Source organism: Mastigoproctus giganteus, chromosome 8, assembly GCF_048544385.1.
Source record: "Mastigoproctus giganteus isolate SK-2022 chromosome 8, ASM4854438v1, whole genome shotgun sequence".
NCBI classification, from domain to species: domain Eukaryota; kingdom Metazoa; phylum Arthropoda; class Arachnida; order Uropygi; family Thelyphonidae; genus Mastigoproctus; species Mastigoproctus giganteus.
This window is the reverse complement of record NC_143582.1, coordinates 45,476,715-45,499,849: the sequence shown is the minus strand read 5'-3', so window position 1 is coordinate 45,499,849 and position 23,135 is coordinate 45,476,715. Positions and strand designations below refer to the sequence as shown.

At 37.2% G+C, this 23,135-nt stretch overlaps 1 protein-coding gene across 3 annotated transcripts in view; it reads right to left on the bottom strand.

Moving 5' to 3' along the window:
- The window catches only part of LOC150081502 (transcription factor 12-like), a 621,638-nt gene that overhangs the window by 209,830 nt on the left and 388,673 nt on the right, over positions 1-23,135 (bottom strand). For all 3 annotated transcript variants that reach the window (XR_016547303.1, XM_090379956.1, XM_090379957.1), the window contains exon 7: positions 13,172-13,326. Coding sequence is in view for 2 of the 3 variants with exons in the window: in XM_090379956.1 (XP_090236082.1) it covers positions 13,172-13,326 (155 nt within the window). In the remaining variant the exon portion in view is untranslated. The remainder of the gene's footprint in view (positions 1-13,171; positions 13,327-23,135) is intronic.

Here is a 23,135-nt window from a genome sequence, read left to right as displayed (position 1 = left end):
ATCGGACGCATATGTAATTGCGTGGGACGGTATTAGATACCCCAACTGACGTTGCAGATGAACTCGACAGTTACTTTGCATTGATATTTACAGAAGAAAAACCCTTCACATCAATGAGAAATTATGGGAGTAAAGTTGAAAAAAATGTAATTAATGATGCTAAAATTTCACATGTTGATTTAATGAGAAAACTTTTGTGCCCACAGGCTAGTAAGGCTCCTGTGGTTGATGGCATATACCCTATAATCTTAAAGGAGGCAGAAAGTGAATGCATTGAACCATTAAGGCTAGTTATGAGAGCATCACTGGACTCAGGAGCAATTCCATTGGAGTAGCGTAAATTGAAACATAAAGGTGGTTCTAGGAGTGTAACGGGAAATTACCGACCAGCCAGTCTAACTTCGGTAGTAGGGAAAATGATGGCGGCAATGATTTTAGATGGAAATGGAATTCTGTAGGAAACACAGCATGGTTTTGTAAAGGGAAAAATAATGTTTAACAAATCCGGTTAGCCATTTTGACAGGTCACTTGTGAGCTGGATTTAGAGAATAATTTCGACATCGTTTATTTAGATATCAGCAAAGCATTTGACTCAGTCCCACATGAGCAGTTACTTTATAAGTTGGAGCAGGCTGGAATCATAGGGGAAAATCCTTAGATGGATAGCACGATGGCTTGAGGGCACCAGGCAGGGGGTTGTGATAAATGGTTATTCCTCAGATTGGGTTAATGTAAGAAGTGGGGTTCCCCAAGGATCAGTATTGGGACCACTGTTGTTTTTGATTATCTTAAATGACATCTATGAAGGGATGGATATAGGGTGTGATGTCTAAACTTGCAGATGATGTAAAGATCAGTAGAGTAGTTAATGATCGCCGCCAAGCAGAGCTTCTTCAGAGTGACCTAGATAGACTTCCAGGATGGTCAGAAAAGTGTCAGCTATATGCTTTAATTCAGCAAAATGCAAGGTCTTACACCTGGGGAAGCAACCCCAAAATAACTTATACACTTGGTGGAGTTGAACTAAAGTCAGTAGTGGAGGAACGGGAATTGGCAGTTACGATACAGTCAGAGATGAAGTTGTCCGAGAATTGTGGACAGGTTGCAATGTTGCAAGGTGTCCTATCGATGATTTATCGAACATTTGCTAGTAGATATAAGGAGGCCATAATCACATAAAGGTGATTTTATAACTTTTATGTGATTAAATTGTAAAAAAATTTTTTTTTGAATTAGTACCGAAAAACCAGTATTTTTGTATCAATACCGGTATTTGAATACTGGAAAAAAATGACTAGGATCCCAGTATCTCGGTATTGTAAGCCCTAGTGTTTAGTCATGGCTTCAACATATCATATCAATTTCTTTCTGATGAAGAAATTGTTAGAAATTTCTGATTCAGAAGTTGATTTACTTTTGTCCAATAGCGAGAATAATGTTATTTTCAATCCCAATAATATCTTGCTGCAGTGATGAAGAAATTGATGAAGACCTGTCAACCAATGCTGGTGGGGAAAATTGGAGACCAAGCAAGGTAAATGATGTTTCATTCAAACATTTTCCCTTTTCTGTTTCAAACTGCAGATTTCATTTGAGTAATTCAAGTATTTCAAAAACTGAACATGAATATTTTCAGCTGTTTTTTACCAATTCTTTGTTTGAACAAATTTTGAATGAAAAAAATAATTATGTCAATTAAACTCTTTCGTGTAAATTACTTCCTAATTGTTCCATATGGTGAGACTGGGTTCAGGTTTCAATAAATTAACTAAACGCTTTAGTTCATTTATTTGGATTTTCTTGGTCGTGAGACAACCAAGAAAATTCAAATAAAAAGAAAGACTGTGCAGAATGTAATAACAGAAGGGTTAGGAGTGGAAGAAAACAAATAGTTTGGTATTGTGAGACATGCTCCAGAAAGCCAGGATTCTGCTAAATGTTTAAAGAAATGCCACACACTAAAATCATTTGATTAGACTGGGGTTCGAGCCCGTCACCACCAAATACGAAGGATGCGGAAAGGTCAGGGAATGACCACCGCATATCCCGGAGCAATATGGCCTTAGTTGCTAATGCTCCTAAAAACAAAATAACAACAACTAAAATCATATGAACAACAATATTTAAAATGTCTGAAACATTTTTTTAAAGTTTTATCAATCACTTTTATATAATAACTCATGGAAACTCAAAAATAAATAATGTTTGAAGAGCTCATATTTAGTATTCCAACCCCCCCCCCCCCCCCCCCCCAATTTTTGTGCTGGACTGAAACAGGAAGACAGCAGAAAGAATGCTGGACCGCACAGGGTTAATAAATTCTGAAAACAACAATGGGCTCAGCACTGAACCCTGAGGGAGGGATGCTGCACTAATAAACTACATCCAAGAAGAGCAGTGCCCATTTATTAACCACTCCATCTCCTCCCATTCAACCATCCATTTATTCATAGCTTGTCCCTAATGCTGTACTGCAATGGATAAATGGATGATTGATGAAGGGCATAACTACTGATCATCAATACACTTATCATCAGTTCATCTGACATCTATTTAAGTCTAAACCACAAATAATATCTCTTGGTATAAAAAGCTTGGTAGTTTCTATAATTATTTCCCCACAAGCTTCCCATTTTGAATTTGCAATTGCTAACAACATTATATGGTCCCATTGATGGGAATTTAAAAATTGTCTACAACCTGTAGTCACCTTTACAAAAGCAAAATCACTTCCCTCTACCCATGACAGTACTTTTATTTTTACACAGATCCAACATCAATACATTATGACTGTCACCTAATATGGTTATTTGGATATTCTTAATTCATAACGAATTACTGATGATTTTAAGATCAGGAGTATTGATTTGTCTTGTTTCCTCTTGCTAAAGTAGAAAACAGTCATCCAAGAAATCTAAAAAGTCTTGCTAGTGTATGAACAATCAACCCACAAGTTCCAGTCAATACCTGGACAGTAAAATCCCTATTATAACACATTGATTAACTGGTCCACCTGTATAGTGGTTCATTATACTTATCATAGTCATTTGAGCCTATAACACACTCCTACTTTCATTTGTACCTGCCACAGTACATATGTCACACTAAACCCATTCAATACTGCAGAGACCATGTAAGTCAAATTGGTATACTTCTTTAGATTCTAAATGCTTCTTAACCAAGAGCATAACCCCCCCCTGTGTCTTGTCTGTTCTTTCTGTACATATTAAACTTGTCAAATACAAATTCTGGATCCCTTGGGTCTACCTGAGTGGCACTATACCTCCGATAATCCTATAATCTCTGCATTTGACACCTAATAGGTACTTCAAATTCATCGAATTTGTTTAATATACTCCTAGCATTAGTGTATAAAACAAGTATACAATTAACTGTTTCTGCTGTTAATCTATAAATCCATGTATCCCCTTCCCCAAGCTGGTAATTTTTCCTACCTACCTAACACTACCTTGTTAGCATTAGCAAATATTCTAGCACCACTACTATGTAAATATATCTCATCCCTGTTTAAAAAAAAAAAAAATCGCATGTGTACTCTGTATGCACAAAAGATGTTTATGTGTAGACATCTTTCATGACACCTACTAAATTTTGAACAGCTAAAACTGAAATCATGAACGATGCAATTATGCTCACGCCCGTTACTTACTCTACCCAATCAATGTTAGTGATAAACAGGATACACATGCCTGCTACTTACTCTACCAAATCAACATTTGGAAGAGGTTAGGCTAATAGCCTAATTACCCAATTGATTGTAGCCATTTGTTGAATAGTATGATTGCAACAATAAAAGTATTTGTATTGTTCCAATCATACTATCATGTTACTATCGTGTTACTCTGTCATGCTTTCTTGCAAATTACACATGCAGCGCTAACGAGATCTGCAAGAAACAATAAATAAACCATGCATAGTACTATTAGAAACCAAGAAACCATGCATATTACTATTACTATAATATGCTATCGAAACTGACTTGGCTCAGGATCTCAATGAGTACAAGCGAGAGATGGTAATGCTGCACATTCCATTTCGCAATGAGGAAACAGAGATATTGTCAAAGATGAAATATGTCAATATCTACGGCGACAATGAAGAGCTCATACTAGATCGTAAATTGTATGAGTCGGACATGGACATCCACAAAACGATAGAAATATGTAAGACGATATGTCAAGACAATAATGCCAGTGACCCTGATGAAGCATGCGGTAATCGTACGTACCAATTGTGTGGTAGTACACTCAGGGAGGTGAAGAATGAAAAAGACCTGGGGGTAATTGTGCAGTCAGATATGAAGTTCTCTGAACAGTGCAGATGGGCTACAAGAGCAAGTCATGGAGTTTTGTCAATGATATATAGGAATTTTGCTAGCACAGACAAGGGGGTGATTATCCCTTTGTATAAGGCAATGTCAGGCCACACCTTGAATACTGTATACAGGTCTGGAGGCCTCATTTTAGGAAGGATGTAGAGTTGCTAGAATGAGTACAGAGAAGGGCAACAAGATTGGTGAGGGAACAAAGGGGTGCACTTACGAAGAAAGGCTTAAGTTCTGCAAGTTGCAGCATCTGGAGACTGGGCACCTGCAAGGGTACCTGATCAAGGTGTATAAGGCCTTGAATGGTTTGAGCAGGCTCAATGCTGACAGGATACTTCTGCTTGCACAGATTAAGGACCTGAGGGGACACAGATTCAAATTGAGGAAAGACAGTTGTAGAATGAATGTGCAGAAGTTTGCCTTTAGCCAGCAGGTAGTTGATTGCTGGAACAGACTTCCATCTGTTGTGGTGGAAGTTGATAGCTTAAATAAATTTAAGGCTGATCTAGACAAACATTTGGAGTGACCGGATGGGTGAAATGGGAAGATTTTTTTTTTTTTTTTTGGCTGATTCTGTATAAGCTTGATTTCTTGCATCATATGCCTCAACTAATGCTAATGACCTGCATAGCCTTGTAAAGTGTGTTAGTTGTCTGACAGCACCAGGGGTTCCCCCTCATCACATCTTGTAATGTGACTGCGAGAAGGGGACCCCTTTAAAAATTTTAATCATCCAAACAGTGAGATGAATCTAAAGCTCACCACGCTCAACCCACTCAGAGCAATTGCAAAGAAACGCAAAAACTTGATGACCAATGAGGACTTCTTCAACTTAATGAGAATGGCCAATAACAAGCAAAAGATTCTACTCATGCATGTAATTTGGAGTCTGTTATCTTCCAATCACGAAGCGATTCAAATATTCTTGACTGGCCCAGCTGGTTGCAGAAAAACAGACGGACACTGTAACACCTGCATTACATGTGCTTCAACTGGTTAGGCTAAAGTGCATGTAATGTAATAATCTTGGATGTGCTCTGAGCAGGTTTATGCCAGCTCTGAGTACATCCAAGATCACTCGCTGCCCTCAAGATATCGATTTCTCTGGTTACCAAAAGGTTTCTACCACACAGGTGGCAATGGTTAGCCCAAAGCCACCTAAGTGGTATGCCCCAAATCATAAAACGTTTTTCCGCAGCTAGTTAGTTTATGCCAGCTCTGAGCTCGTACAAGATCACCTCCCATGATCCTTTGCACGATCTTCATCCCGACTCTGCTTTTCTTTGTTATGAAACATCGCAAAATCATGACAAACTGATTTTACTACTGTTCGAAATCTGGTAGGTGCTCAAAAAAGTCTCAAATTATCAAGCACAGAAAATGGTGAGAAAAATTCAAACCCAATGAGCCTTGCAGAGTCTCCCCAAGGCCAAAATGATTGACAAGACTCTCATCATGCATTCCCTCCTAATGAATCTGATCAAAATTGCAGACAATGTCAAATTTAATCAAAATTCTGACCTTTTTTCTGAATATTGCTGTATACTTATTAACTAAATCCCATACATTTCCTAGTATATATCACCTTTTCTACCCTTAAAAGATATCTGCTCTACAATGTCATCAACTTTTGCCCCTGGCAGACATACCCTCATCCTATTTCACCTATGGTTTTTACAAAATATATTTCCTGTTTTGCTGAGAATAGGGTAGTACAAAGTTCCTTGGGACCAGCGTGTTTTTTCCATTGATGATTTCACTGTGTTCATGTGATGCACCAGTTAAGTCTCCTGCACTGTGCTGTGTGGTTGAGAGTTTCATGGGTCCTCCTTTCAGTTTCTTCAAGGGTATCAACTCTGTTCCTCAAGCTGTCATATAAGCCCATCAAAATGCTGAAGTGAGGTTAAATCCATGTACACTTGTAATAATGAAAGGACATGCATGCATGCATGCACGCGTGCGGGTGCACACACACACACACACACACACACACACACACACACACACACACACACACACACACACACGCACGCACGCGCACACCTAAGATGACAAGGAGTAAAATGTTGCTCCCCAGCCAAAGCACTCCTACTACTTTGAGCATTTTGCTCTGCTGCTCTTGTTTTAGGCGTGATTTTAGTTGAAATTCAATTTAAAAATACCATATGAACAAAGAGATGAGTATAGTAATGCTCCAATATGCCAAGGGTGTTGCATAATATTGCTATTATATTTTGAAATAATGCTATTGACTTTCTAAATGATGCTCAGCTATATATAAAAATAAGCTAATCAAAGTGACTAAGACCTTCTATGTTATTTATTTAGTACAATTTCAAAGACTGCAATTAACTACTATGATGTATAACACTATAATTTACTGGTTACAAGATACAACGTTTATGTCAAAATTATGGATAACAAAGGCACTATAATATTAAGTTGTAACTTAAGATATCCTTTGCTAAATTCAAATATAAGATAAGGTATGTGATTATAATAATTAAAACAATTTAAACGCAATTTAATGTGGTAATTAAATAAAAAGAAATGTAAAAATTTTCCAAAAATATGAAATTTCAGTAGACGCACATAGTAGCCTCAACCACAGATTTAAATTTCTATTCTCAATATTGTCAGTTAATTAACCAACTATTCTGAAGTATACAATTACCCACCACTGTATAAGCTGTATATACCTGCTATAGTTAAGTGAACCGTGTTGATCTTTCTAATAGCATGTTCTAATAGCAAAATAAACTGAAACCACCCTCCACAAATCAAGATACCCCTATTTTAAAGTTGCAATTCCCCCCCCCCCCCCCAATAATTTTTATTATCATTCCTCAATTATTTTGGCATTTGTTATTATTCTTTTTCTCTTTTTTTTTTTTTTTTTTTTTTTTGTATTTATGTAATTGTACACATGTTTATATCAATGTCATATCTAATTTAATAAGAGACCTTTTATCAACTGAACCTATTAGCAAATTTGGGGCACTTATAACTTGATATATCACAGTAGTCAGCACTGGCATGTTCGGTCTTATTTTATACGTATGCATGAAAGGTTTGGAAGCAGAAAGTAACACTTGGTTTTTTGTTTGCATTGTTAAGAATTGTCAGTACCATTTCATTTTTTGTTCAATGTTAAAAAAGCATACCAAAGCTACTGCTATTCAATTCAGCTGAATAAAAAAATTTAAACAGAAATAAGATATCAAACAGTTTTATTTAATCAACATAGGCTGAACTGTCTGGCCATCAAAATACTTGCAATCAATAACCATGGTCACGCTGTGGCTTCCTGAATAGTTAGTATAGGCCACCATTTATAATGATTTTATTTTAATTTAGTTTAGGTTAGTTTAATTTTTTATTTTATGGAATTATTATTTTATTTCACTTTATATTCTTCAATTCTATACCAGTTAACAGTCCATAAAAATACAAATGGACACTCCTCCTATCTATAGTAGGAACATAGGTAGGAACATAAGAGTATTTACAAATGCAATTTATTTTATATATAGTCATTAATACCAGTCTAAATCTGTTGGCAATTTCTGTCCTACTGTTCCTTAGGCCGATGCAAGTGTATGAGGTTCTCAATTATAAAGTACTGAAACCTGCAACCTTTACCCACACAAGCTCTAATAATCAATAATTAGTAGCAAAACTAAGAAAAGCTATGACTAATTTTTTATTATTTTATTAGGTAAACTATGTTAACACATTTGCATTTAATTTCTTAACATCTAAAATAAGACTGAGTTTATACATTTTCTCCTGTATTAATTAATTTTCTCTAAATTCTATGCAATGTAGTCACAGGCAGCTGCTAAGCAGTTTTTGCTAAAAGAGATGATATTAGGTAAGGAAGTGGGGAACAAATAATACTGCCCACACTAACCATAACAGTCAAACACACACACAAACAAGATTAATGAAAAGTCTGGATATTGACTTTGTATGTTGAAACTGAAGTGTCACATGACTTGCAAATTGTAGCATCGCGTTTGGTGACTCAACTAAACATCGCAGCATACTACTCACCTTTTATTTGCAGTGTTTCAGAACAGTATTGCTAATGACAAAAAACACAAACACACAAACCACAAAAAAAAAAAACTACTCGCCTAATCTGTTCATCCCTTCTACATATTTACCTAATTCCTCCTTATATTTATTTGAAATACCCATCTTCACAACAGCAAATGGCAACAACCAAACATGGCTGAAAGCAAGTTTTTATAGATCTATCTTTCAGTCACAATTTTTCAATTTAATTTAATGCTCCTTTATGTGAGTTGTCTAAAAAGTAAAGGATTCCACCAGCATTTAGTTTACTAAATTAATTTAAACATTTTGATCAGGTTTCCTCACAGATGCCCAGCAACCAAGCATAGCAATTTGCAGAAATGCAGTCTTTCAGGGCAAGGGAACTTTTAGTGTCCTTGATTAATCTAGATGCTCTTTTCTGTACCCATTTAAAAAATATCCATATACTTATTAAAATGAGACTTCAGACCCGTAAAAACAGTACTCAATATGCATCCCAACCATTGCCTTATATCACAGGATAATTGCCTCCTTGTTCCTGCAAGAAAATTTCCTGTATATCATTGACAAACCCCTTAAGCTGTCCTAACAGCATTTACCCATTACAAAAAGATCCATACACTTATTAAAATGAGACTTACAGACCCACATACAGTAATCAATATGCAGCCCAACCATTGCCTTATATCACAGGATAATTGCCTCCTTGTCCCTGCAAGAAAATTTCCTGTATATCATTGACAAACCCCGTAACCTGTCCTAGCAGCATGTCTGCACCACTGCTTGTAAACTAAATTTTGGACTATACAATTACCCTAGGTCTTTTTTATTCTCCACCATCTTGAATGTGGTACTATCAACCTAACTGGTATGTTATTCTGGGATTACTGCTGCTTTTATTTATCAATGTTAAACCTCAATTTTCACTTCTTAGCTTCAGTAGTATACATTTATTCCTGTCATTAATCTCCCTGCTAATCTTTGTATCATATGCAAACTCAGATAATAAGCTTTGTAATATCAGATAATATCATTAATAAATATTGAAAACAATAAGGGGACCCACAGAAATTAGTCCAAGAAGACCAGTTCCCATTTAAAACACCCACTGTCTTCTGCTACTGAACCAATCTTTTATCCATAACAGTAACTTGTCCCTAATACTGTACTACACAAAACATTGTTCAAAGCTGAACAGCAATCTTTCACAGGGAACACAGCAAAAACTTGACTGAAATCTAAGTATGTGATAACAAAATTATGCACACAACAAAATTATTTTTTGTATCCAGTTCCTCTGTTATAACATCATAGTAAGTAATCATATCGGTCACACAGATTTTCTCATAACAAATCCATGCTGTGCTTTTTTGTATAACTGAACTCCTGTCAAGATAATCCTGCAATATTTCTGTAACCACTCATTCCATTATTTTTTGTGAAACAGAAGTCAAGCTCACATATCTGTAATTATTCTTATCACCCTTTGTTTTAAATAGATAAACATATTTGCACATCTGAAATCTACAGCATCTTCCCCTAAATCTGAGGATAACCTCACAATTGTGGCTTACCTCTTTTGCTGCTTCTGTCAATATAATTGGAAAGATTTCATCAGCTCCAGGTACTTTATTTACTTTTAGCTTCAAAAATTTCTCTTCCACTTTCTTCTGTTATTACAAAATCATTTAGGTCCTAGAACTTGGGATACCTCTAGTATTCCCATTCCTAAAAGCATCTTTGCACATAAATATAAATGCAAAATATTTATTGTTTGTCAGCATAGATTATCAACAGTTATGGCATTCTTATCTAGTGGGCTAATGTGATTCATCTTTCCTTTTTCCTTATAGTATTAACATAAGGAAAATTCTTTGCTACTTTTCTTTCAATTCTTAGCCAATTCCATCTTATAATATGTCTAAGCATGCTTAAACACTCATTACTGATTTGACTGAAGACTAGTGTGCACTGACTGGAAGTTTCCGTGCCTATAATATATAATCATCCCATTCATTTTTCTTTTCTGCCATCCTCTTAAGTCCAAACCTCGAAGAGTTTCAATTAGAAAGTATAAAAGGCTTAGCAGCTTCTTTGATTACTTCCCTGAATGTTTACTATTTAGAATTTGCAGTTGGTTCCATTGAAAGGATTTTAAGAACTATCTCAAACCTGACAAAAGCAAATCCCTTTCCTTTATTTGTGAGTACTTATATCTTTAAGAGGATCCCACATAAATATATTATGATCACTTTTACTTAAGCTTCCTCTATCCAGATATTAATATATAGAATATAATCAGATTGAAGAAAGAATACTGCTTTCTCTCTTTGCCATGCTGATGTAGAAAATAGTCATCCAATAAACACAAAATTTCTGCTACTGTGTCAGGTGACAAACTCAAAAGTTTCAGTCAATATCTGGAAAGTTAAAACTGCTCATTACAGTAATATTAACAGATTTTGAGCAAACAACATAAAACTGTTAACTGCTGCTTTGCTTCTATGTGCAGGATGAAATAAAGTTTTATACTGTATCTTATTTAGCCATTTACTTTTCAACTACATTTCCCCATACCGAAAGTGTCAGTAAATCCTCAAAAGGGATGGTAAGTCATTATATAATGAACTTCAAAAATCATTGTTGAAGTTGTGATGAATTTTGAAATGGGAAGATAAAATATCACACCATATTAGCAAAAATTTAGAATTAAAGTTGTCTGCTAAGCAATGGTAATCCAGTCAAAAATTCTAAAACAACTTCTTGACCACCACATGATCTGTCCAGCTATATGCACTAAATAGATATAAAATCCCACCAACCATCACAACAAACAGCCAACTCAAAACAATAGTTAGGGAAGCGAGAATAAAGAGAGAGAAAATTACTGCTAAATAGCAGATTTTTTAAGACAGCCACCAAAAACTGTGGGTCCCCTCAGTTTACTACTACTAGGGATAAATTAGATATAGATGAGAGTTAATACATTCTAATTATTGTACTATCATTATTACTGCAATACAATAAAGGTATTATTTCTAATAATAACTTACAGTGTTAGAACTGGAATAAGTTTAAATGAATGAAATCACAATTGCTCAAAATAACATTAAAAAACTACAAAAATTTCATTTCTTAAATTGGAAAATTATGCGGCTGTTAAAATTACTTCTAGAACTCAATGACCAGATTTCTTCTTTGTATTCCTATTAAATATTATCTCCCCCCCCCTTTTTTCCTGGACAGCATTCATATGCTAGCAGGATAAACAAAACCATGAAAATTTATAACACAATGTACACTGTGCTACCACTTTATTAGGTACACCCCTGCTGTGCACACAAATGGTTTGTCCCACAACGTTGCAAGTCACATGACTACAGTTGTGGATATAAATGCAGCAGAACAACCTTTCTAATATCAGTTAAGCGTACAAACCATAGCAAGAATGGGGAAAAGGAGTGATCTAATGGACTTCGAACATGGCATGGTAGTAAGTGCAAGATGTACTGGACAAAGCATCTCTGAAACGGGCAGTTCTCCTGAACTTTTCATGCACCACAGTTTCAAGGGTATATCGAGAATGGTGCAACGAACAGAAAACATCCTCTCAACAGCACTCCTGTGGAAGAAAATCGCTTGTTGATGAGAGAGCTCAGAGGAGGATGGCTAGAATTGTGCAAGCAAACAGATGGGCCACAATGTTGCACATCACGTCAGAATACAACCTTGGTGGGCAGAACAAAATATCACAATGGACCACTAGTCGCACTCTGTTGCGAATGGGCTATAACAGCTGACGGCCACATCGTATACCTTTGTTATTAATGAAGAACAAGAGAGCACGCCTCCTGTGGGCACAGCTACACCAGGACTGGACTATTGAGGATTTGAAAACAGTTGCTTGGTCTGACGAGTGGAAGTTCCTGGTGCATCATGTTGATGGAAGGCTCAGAATTTGACAAAAACAACATGAATCCATAGATCCTTCATGTCTGATGACTACTGTGCAAGGTGGTGGGGGCAGTGTTATGGTGTGGGGAATGTTTTCTTGGCACACGTTGGGTCCATTGATACCCATAGATTCATGTCTGAATGGCACATCATACCTAAACATCATTGTTGGCCAAGTGCATCCGTTCATGTTGACAGTTTATCCTCAGTCAGATGGTTACTTCTAGCAGGATAATATGCCGGTGCACAAAGCCCGAATCACTATGGAATGGTTCCAGGAACGTGACAATGAATTTTCTTTGCTCAGTGGCCCACTCAGCCCCTGGATCTGAATCCTATTGAACATCTTTATGATGAGCTGGAAAGAGTTATTCGCTGAAGGCCTACACCTCCGTCGAATCTCAAGGAAGTGTGTGATACTCATGTCTGCATGGTACTCCATTCCTGCACAACATTTTCAGCAATTTTGTTCAATCCGTGTCTAGACGAATTCAGGCTGTTTTGAAGGCTAAAGGAGATTCAACACACTACTAGGTAGGTGTACCAAATAAAGTGGCAGCACAGTGTATATTTGATAATATAAAAGTAAGATAAACCAATAAAACTAATTACAATAAGCCATAGCCAACTATTTACAACACAAAAGCTTCTAAATACATTCAGCATCTCTTCCAAGCATATGGAGGAAGACCAGGTGTAATAAAGTTTCAAGTTTAAATTATACAAAAATTATAAGAATTTAATACCTGATTTAAAACTAATCTATATTATAATAATGTCAGTTTTTGCATTATCATTATTTTATTTACCATGGCCTCAAGTGGAAGATGCATTGAGGAAAAGGCAGAGGAAGTTGGCGGGAGATGAGAGGCAGTACTGCCCATTACAGAAGATGTATATGAATAAGAGGATGACTGTAGATTGGAGTTCGTTGACCAAGGCTCTGTGGGTCCATGTGGTCCATCTGAAACAAATTACAAAAAGTTTTCAAGGGAAAAGTAAAGGAGAAATGCCTAAAAATATAACAAGTAATAATCGAAAATCACAAATTGTATATCTGTATTTTTTGTGTGGCAACATCGGTTTAAAGATGATCACAACAAAATACAAGATCATGACATTAGGAAAATATTTTGCATTTCCCAACTGGCAGACTGATTTCCATGTAAAAAGTAATTTAGACCAGACTATTTCTTAATCCCTCTCCTAATTTCTCCATATATAGTAAAGGCATATGCACTGAAAACAAAAACTGATTTGCCCATAAATGATACATGCTTCAATGTCTTTGATTTTTTTAGACACAAATATAACGATCACAGTATTATGGAATTTGCCCACAAAAAAAATGGCATTTTCTCTACAATCATATTGGTCTACTGCAGTGGTCTCAAACTGGCAACCCGCGGTGCGCATCCGGCCCCAGAAGCAATTTTACACAGCCCACGAATACATTTCAATTATGTATTTGTTGTAAATACGGTGTTTATAGTTTTAGAGATATAGATATATGGACTGACCTTTTGTGTGCGACTGCTATTGAAGGAAAAAGAGATAGAATGAATAGGTTGGGGCTTTGTCTTTATCACTGTATGCCATTCCACGTGACTGGGGTAAGGTGGGAGAACTTCCCACGTCGGTACAATCAGTAAATTTAGTGTTTCCGATTTTTTCTATTGAGTTGGTACTTCTGATATATATTTTCCTTGAGTCAGTCACTAGCTGGTTAGCTGGATGCACAGCTGCGCAGTTCATATTGCTATACAGGTGGAGACAAACTAACGTACGGCTTATAAAACCTTTTATTTGTGCTTGTTGTTAGATCTACAATGTAGATCTAACAATAAACAATAGGTATTGACATAATGTAGATTCTACATTATATCAATACCTATCGTTTAGAATTGTGCATAACTTTTGAGTGTTGCTCTCATGCGAAAATTGATCTTATTAAATTAAAGTTGTAAATAAAATTATAATAGTGATTTTAATTAAGAGATTAAACTGCAAGCCATGTCTTTAACAAAGGGTAAAAGAAAAGTGGACAAAGAAGGACGTCTTTTTCAAGATAAATGGGAAATTTTGTACTTTTGTGGTGTTGTGCGCAATAAAATTGTGTTTTATTTGTAATAAGGGAATATCAGTTCCAAAAGAATACAATTAACGTCGCCATTACGAAACGAATCAAAAAGAAAAATTTGAAATGTTGGAAGGCAAATTGAGGGAAAGAAAAGTTACAGTTTCTGAAATATGGCTTACAACAACAACAAAATTTTTTTACTGAAGCAAATAAATCCAGTGAAGCAACAGTTCACGCAGGTTTTGCTCTCACACACATCATTGCAAAACGATCAAAACCATTTACTGATGGTGAATTCCTTAAAGATCGTTTGATTAAGTCTGCTGAACTTCTTTGTCCTGACAAACAACAATTATTTAAAAATATTAGTTTGTCAGCCAACACTGTAGCGGAACATATTAACAAAATCTCTAGTGATTTATGTCAGTTAAAAGAAAAAAGTATAGATTTTGCAGCATTCTCAATAGCAGTTGATGAGAGGACTGACATCACAGATATAGCACAACTTGCCATTTTCATACGAGGTGTTACTGATGAATTTGAAGTAATTGAGCAATTATTGGAAATAATTCCTATGAAAGGAAAAACTGGTGCTCAGGATATTTTTTCGGAAATAAATACTGTAATAGATAAATATAAATTAAGTTGGGATAAAATGGTTGCATTTGCAAGTGATGGTGCAGCTGCTATGGTTGGTAAAAAAAAAAAAAAAAAAAAAAAATGGAGTAGCGGTAAAATTAAGAAATATAGTGAAAGAAGAAAAATTTCAGAATAATTTTTGCACTATACATTGCATTATTCATCAAGAAGCACTTTGTGCCAAAAGTTTGCAGATCAATAATGTTATGGAAACAAGTAACTAAAACAGTAAACTTTATCCGTGGACGAGCTCTGAATCATCGAGAATTTGTTGCATTGCTTGAAGAAATTGAAAGTGAGTACAGAGAAATTATTTATTATAACGAGGTGAGGTAGTTAAGTCGAGGAGCTGTATTAAAACGGTTTTTTGATTTAATAAATGAAATCAAAATTTTCATGACACAAAAAAATAAAATCATCAACGAGCTACATAATGATACATGGATGACAGATTTAGCATTTCTTGTTTACTTAACTGGCCATTTAAATATTCTCAATAAAGAGCTGCAAGGAAAGAATAAACTTATTGCTGACATGTATGCTTGTATTAAAGCTTTTAAAGCTAAATTGCAATTATGGGATATTGACTGGAACTTGTGGGTTGGTCACTCACACACCAGTCAGACTTTTGTGGATTTATTGGATGATTGTTTTCTGCAGCAGCATGTTCGAGAGGCAACCAGAGAAAGTAACACTCTTGATCTGGTTATCAGCAGTGATCATTCGTGTATTAAGAATTTGCAGATAAAGGAACCACTAGGTGGCAGTGATCACAGTGTGCTGAAGTGGGATTTACTCAAAGAGGTAACTACCGTCAGGGGTAAAGGAAAGGGTTTTTGCTTCCGTAAAGGGGAGTACAGTGGTCTCAGACAGTTTTTAAATTCTGTACAGTGGGATCAACTGACGATGTTACCAACAGTAAATTCTAAGTGGGAAGCATTCAAGGAATTAATCGTGGAAGCTACTAGACTTTATATACCGATTAAGAAATATCGTTCAAGGTTTAGGCCTAAATGGTTATCAAATGAACTAATGAGACTCGTGACAGAGAAGAAAAATGCATGGGATGCATATAAATTATCAGGTGACGCAGAAGCCTGTGGCAGATATAAGCTAGTCTGTAATCAGGTCACAAAGGAGGTTCGGCAGGCGAAGGCGGATTACGAGAAATCTTTGGCAAAGGATGCTAAGAAAAACAGCAAGGATTTCTTTACTTATATAAACTCTAAAAGGAAGGGGATGAATATGATTGGTCCACTTGACATCGATGGTTCGACTGTTGATGATCCTGCTCAGATAGCAAACAAACTGAATGAGTATTTTGCATCTACATTCACACGTGAGGAATTATTACAGTTTGAAAATGGAAGAAGGTTATCAAATTGTAGCAGTGTGCTTAATGATTTTGTAATAACTGAGAGCAAAGTGGAGGAGAAATTGTTGAAGTTAAACATAAGAAAGGCACCTGGGGTGGATGGGATCTATCCAGTTATTTTAAAGGAGGCGGCAAAGCAACTAAGCAAACCCTTAGCCATAATTATGAGAGCATCCTTGGACTCAGGGGAGGTTCCCACGGACTGGAGATGTGCAAATGTGTCCCCAATTCACAAAGGTGGATCGAAGGGTGACACGAGTAATTACAGACCAGTTAGTTTAACTTCTGTTCCGGGTAAAATAATGGAGTCACCGGTTAAAGATGCATTGCAGGATCATCTAGACAAGACTGCAGCAATAATTCAAACACAGCATGGGTTTGTTAAGGGAAAGTCTTGTCTGACAAATTTGATTGGTTATTATGATGTGGTCACAAAGGAACTGGATGCGAAAAATAATTTTGATATCATATACTTGGATTTCAGGAAAGCTTTTGACACTGTTGCGAATGGAAGACTACTGTACAAATTGGAGCAGAATGGTATTAAGGGTAAGTTGCTACAATGGATAAAAGGATGGTTAAGTGGGAGAAGACAGAGGGTGGTAATCAATGGGTGCTGCTCTTCATGGACTAATGTTATTAGTGGAGTCCCACAGGGTTCGGTGTTGGGTCCACTGTTGTTTTGTGTATTTATCAATGATATTGATGAAGGTATATCAGGCTTAATGTCGAAGTTTGCAGATGACACAAAGGTTGGCAGGGTTGTTAATGACAGTAATGGCAGTGTGCTACTGCAACAGGATCTAGATAATTTGGGCAGATGGGCTAAGAAGTGGCAACTGAAGTTCAACCTTGACAAATGCAAAGTACTGCATATGGGTAGAAGTAACCCCAGAGAAACGTACCAACTGTGTGGTACTACACTTAAGGTGGTAGAAAATGAAAAAGACCTGGGAGTAATTGTGCAGTCAGATATGAAGTTTTCTGAGCAATGCAGACAGGCTGCTAGGGCAGGTCATGGGGTTTTGTCAATGATATATAGGAATTTTGCTAGCAGGGAAAAGGAGGTGATTGTCCCTCTGTATAAGGCAATGGTCAGGCCACGCCTTGAGTACTGCGTACAGGTCTGGAGGCCTCATTTTAGGAAGGATGTAGATTTGCTTGAGCGTGTACAGAGAAGAGCAACACGATTGGTGAGGGGAATGAAGGGATTCTCTTACCAAGAGAGGCTTAAGTTCTGCAAATTGCAGTGGCTGGAGACTAGGCACCTGCGCGGTGATCTGATTGAGGTCTATAAGGCCTTGAATGGGTTGAGCACGCTGAATTCTGATGGGATCCTTCCACTTGTTCAGATTACGAACCTACGGGGACATAAGTTCAAATTAAGAAAGGACAGATGTAGAATAGATGTGCGGAAATTTGCCTTTAGCCAGCGGGTGGTTAATTGCTGGAACAAACTTCCATCTGTCGTTGTGGAAGTTGATAGGTTAAATAAATTTAAGGAGGAACTGGACAGGCATTTGGAGGGAATGGCGTGATGATTTTTTTTTTTTTTTTTTTTTTTTTTTTTTTGGCTGATGCTGCATAAGCTCCTACACTTGCTTTCTTGCATCATGTGCCACTACTACTACTACTACTACTACTACAACTGGAATCAAAAAATTTCATATATTTCCTACATCTTAAATCCTGCCCTATTATTTCAAATGAAAAATCTCAAGAATATGCAAGAAAAATAGCATTATTACGACAAGAATTTGAAAAAAGATTTAAAGATTTTAATGATTTGGAGTCCGATTTTACATTATTTTCATTATCATTAAAAACGAATGTGAATTAACGCACCAGAAAATCTACAAATGGAGCTAATTAATTTACAGTGTGATATAAATCTTATTAAAAGATTTGAAGATACAGATTTGATTAACTTTTATTCATACTTGTCAAAAGATAAATACCCTCAGATACAAATTTTTGCAATAAGAATAATTCCTTTGTTTGGGAGTACATTTATGTGAACAGTTTTTTTCGCAGTTGAAAATTAATAAGTCTAAGAAAAGAACCCGATTGACCGATGGGCATCTACAATCTGTGATGAAGATAGTTTCTAGTAATTTTTCTCCAAGGCTACAAACTTTATCAGATTCGAAATGCCATTAAGTGTCAAGTTGTAGTAAGAAATAAAGAAGTTTATAATTAGTTACATACAAACATATGTATTTTTTCTGTATGTGTCGAAGAAAAATTTAATAAATAAAATAAAGAGAATAGGTTGAGAAAGAGAAAGAATTTTCAAACTTATTATAAACTTACACGCAACACACCACACACACGCGTGACACATAACACCAGGTTATAAAGGAGTGGTATCCATACATTAGGGGCTTCTTGATTCCATTCAGAAGCAGGCAGTTAGGTTAATTAATGACTCATCTCTAACAGATTCTCTGCACTCGTTGTCTCATAGACGTACTGTTTCTGCTGCATGCCTCTTCTACAGATACTTCCATGGGCACTGTTCTTCTGAATTCGCTTCTATAATTCCTGCTCTCTCTTTCAAAACAGTCCGAACACGTGCCGCCACCAGCCAACATCCATTTACTGTCCAACTTCAAACTCACAGAACCAACTTTTCATCTTCTGCGTTTATTCATTCAACTGCCATTTTCTGGAACAACCTTCCTTCATACGTATTTCCTGAAAATTACAGTCTACAGAAGTGTCAATGTCAACAAATATCTTCTTTCGTCTTCTCAACCTCCAACCCAAGCATGGTACTAAGTACTATAGGTTCTAACACCTCTCGTGTTTGGGGTTCACATTAAAAAAAAAAAAAGTACGGTGCAATATATATATATTCACTCTCGTTTTGTTAAAAAAAAAAAAAATTCCGTCCCATCAGCTGCTTTCAGATCGTGCATTTGGCCCGCATGCAATTTGAGTTTGAGACCACTGGTCTACTGTATGTAATTCAAGATGGCTAAACTTGCATCAATTTCAGAATATTAACAAGTTCTTTACCTTCTGCATGATTATAAAGGAGAATGATATTTCTTTGACCAGTGTTGGGCATGTTTGCACTTGTCATTTTATTAGAGCAAAACTGCTGTAATAAATTTAGAGCTTGAAGGACAGGGTGGATGCCCTCGAAGGAACTAAATTGAGGGGCCCATCAAGCTCTCAGCTGCCCACATCAACGCCAGAGCTTGCACTTGGTTGTCGTGCAACACAGCGGCAACCCCCAAGGCAGAATGTGCTGGTCCCAAGGGAACTAGTAGTTGTTGGTGACTCTATTGTCAGGGAAACGGGGAACATGCTTTGTAAAAAGGATAGGTGGAACAGGACAAGGGTATGTCTGCCAGGGGCAAAGGTTGATGACGTTGTGCAGATATCTTTTAAGGGCACAAAAGGTGATATAGTTGTACACGTTGGCACTAATGATATCAAGAGTAGAAGACCGGCAGAATTGCTTAACAAGTACAGGTCACTGTTGAAAAAAAGCCGTGAATTAGGGTTGAATTTGAAAGTGTCTGCAATTCTGCCCAGACACGATAGGAGGGAGTATATGATAAGAGCCTTGTCGATCAATTCGGCCCTGGAAAGATTGTGCAAGGCTCAAGGAGTAGAATTTTTTCCAGCCTGGACTGTACTTGTTAACAGGAGAGATTGCTTCTACAGGGATGGGATACACTTAAATAGAAAGAGTGCAAGAATATTTGCTGATGCTATCGAGGCAGTATTGGGGGGTTGGAAAACTGCTAGCTTGGGGGGAGACAAAGACGAATAGATTAACAGTAGCCACTGGCAGAGGTGAAAGAGATTCTTGCACTGCTTCTATTGGAATGAGCAGAAGCCTGAAAAACAAGATGCAGGATATTTCAGAGACTGCCGGGAGTCATTGCGGTACAAGTAAACACATGGGTTGTATTAGGGTAGCTAAGAATAGAAATATGTGCATGTATACTTGCGTGTACACCAATGCTAGGAGTTTAGTAAATAAATTTGATGAATTTGAGGTATTGCTCAAAATATCAAAGGCAGATATTGTTGGGATATCAGAGATGTGGTGTCACACAGATATAAGGAATGCAGAACTGCAATTTGAGGAGTACAATGTATACAGAAAGGATAGGAAGGGAGGAGGGGTTATGCTATTAGTTAAGAAACACATAAAATCCAAGGAAGTGAAGCCAGTGGACATCGCTGGACAGTGCAGTGTCGAGTCAGTTTGGTGTGACATAAGCATTGGGAGATCAAAATTGAGAGTAGGAGTATGCTATAGGCCTAATGATTCTGATGAGTATAACAAGATACTGTACAGGGAAATAGAGTGGGCAAGTAAATCAGAGAGTCTTATAATGGGAGATTTTAATTTCCCAGATATTGACTGGAATTTGGGGGCTGGTCACTCACACACTAGCAAGGCTTTTGTGGATTTATTGAATGATTGTTGTTTTCTACATCAGCATGTTCAGGAGGCAACTAGAGAGAAGAATACTCTTGATTTGATTATCAGCAGTGATTTTTCATGCATTAAAAATCTGCAGATAAATGAACCACTAGGTGGCAGTGATCACAGCGTGCCGAAGTGGGATTTACTCAAAGAGGTAACTACCATTAGGGGTAAAGGGAAGGGTTATTGCTTTCATAAAGGTGACTACGATGGACTGAGATAGTATTTAAATTCTATACAGTGGGACCAACTGATGATATTACCAACAGCAAATGCAAAATGGGAAGCATTCAAAGAACTTATCTTGGAAGCTACTAGGCTATACATACCAAGTAAGAAATATTGTTCAAGGTTTAGGCCTAAATGGATGTCAGATGAACTGATGAGGCATATGGCAGAGACGAAACATGCATGGGATACATACAAATTAACACATGACACAGAAGCCCATGATAGATACAAGTTGATCTGTAACCAAGTTACAAAGGAGGTTAGGCAGGCGAAGGCAGATTACAAGAAATCTTTGGCAAGGGATGCAAAGAAAAACAGCAAAGAATTCTTTACTTAGGTAAACTCTAGAAGGAAGGGGATGAATCAGATTGGTCCACTTGATATCGATGGGTCAACTGTTGATGATCCTGCTCAGGTAGCTAACAAACTAAATGAATATTTTGCATCGACATTCACACGAGGAGTTATTTAGCGAGGGGAAAGCCACAGGTGTATTCAACTCTAGCAGTAAGCTAGAGAATCTTGTAATAACTGAGAGTGAAGTGGAGGAGAAATTGTTGAAGATAAACACAAGAAAGGCACCTGGGGTGGATGGGATCTATCCAGTTATATTAAAGGAGGCAGCAAAGGAAGTAAGCAAACCCTTAGCCATAATTATGAGAGCTTCCTTGGACTCAGGGGAGGTACCCATAGACTGGAGATGTGCAAATGTCACCCCAATTCACAAAGGAGGATCAAAGGCTGACACAAGTAATTATAGACCTGTGGAGTTTAACTTCTGTTCCAGGAAAATTAATAGAGGCACTAGTTAAAGAAGCACTGCAGGATCATTTAGACAAGACTTCAGCTATAGCTCGGACACAGCATGGTTTTGTTAAGGGGAAGTCTTGCCTGACCAATTTGATTGGATACTATGATGCAGTCACAAAGGAACTGGATGCAGGGAATAACTTTGATATTATATACTTGGATCTTAGAAAGGCTTTTGATACTGTTGCACATGGAAGACTGCTGCACAAATTGGAGCAGTGTGGCATTGGAGGCAAACTGCTGCTGTGGATAAAGGGGTGGCTGAGGGTGAGAAGACAGAGAGTGGTAATCAATGGACACTGCTCGTCGTGGACTAATGTTATTAGTGGAGTCCCTCAGGGCTCAGTGTTGGGTCCATTATTGTTTTCTGTATTCATAAATGATATTGATGAGGGTATATCAAGCTTAATGTCGAAGTTTGCAGACGATAAAAGGTAGGCAGGGTTGTCAAGGACCCTACTGACACTATGCAGCTGCAACAGGATCTGGAAAGGTTGAGCAGGTGGGCTGAGAGGTGGCAAATGAAGTTTAACATTGACAAATGTAAAGTACTAAGTACTACACATGGGAAACAGCAACTCCAGAGCAACGTATCAACTCTGTGGTACTACACTGACAGTGGTAGAGAATGAAAGGGACCTGGGGGTGGTTGTACAGGCAGATATGAAGTTCTCTGAGCAGTGCAGACGGGTTGCAAGAGTAGCTCATGGTGTATTGTCAATGATATATAGGAATTTTTCTAGCAGGGATAAGGAGGTGTTTATTCCCTTGTATAAGGCAATGGTCAGCCACACCTAGAGTACTGTATACAGGTCTGGAGGCCTCATTTCAAGAAGGATGTAGAGCTGCTGGAACGAGTACAGAGAAGGGCAACAAGATTAGTGAATGGAACAAAGGGGTGCTCTTACGAAGAAAGGCTTAAGTTTTGCAAATTACAGTGTCTGGAGACTAGGCACCAGCGAGGTGATCTGATAGAGGTGTATAAAGCCTTGAAAGGTTTGAGCATGCTCAATGCTGATGGGATTCTTCCTCTCGCTCAGAAGAATCACCTGAGAGGGCATAAATTCAAATTGAGGAAAGACAGATATAGGATAGACGTGCGGAAATTTGCCTTTGGCCAGCGGGTGGGTGGTTGGTTGGTGGAACAGACTTCCATCCCTTGTCGTGGAAGTTGATAGCCTAAAT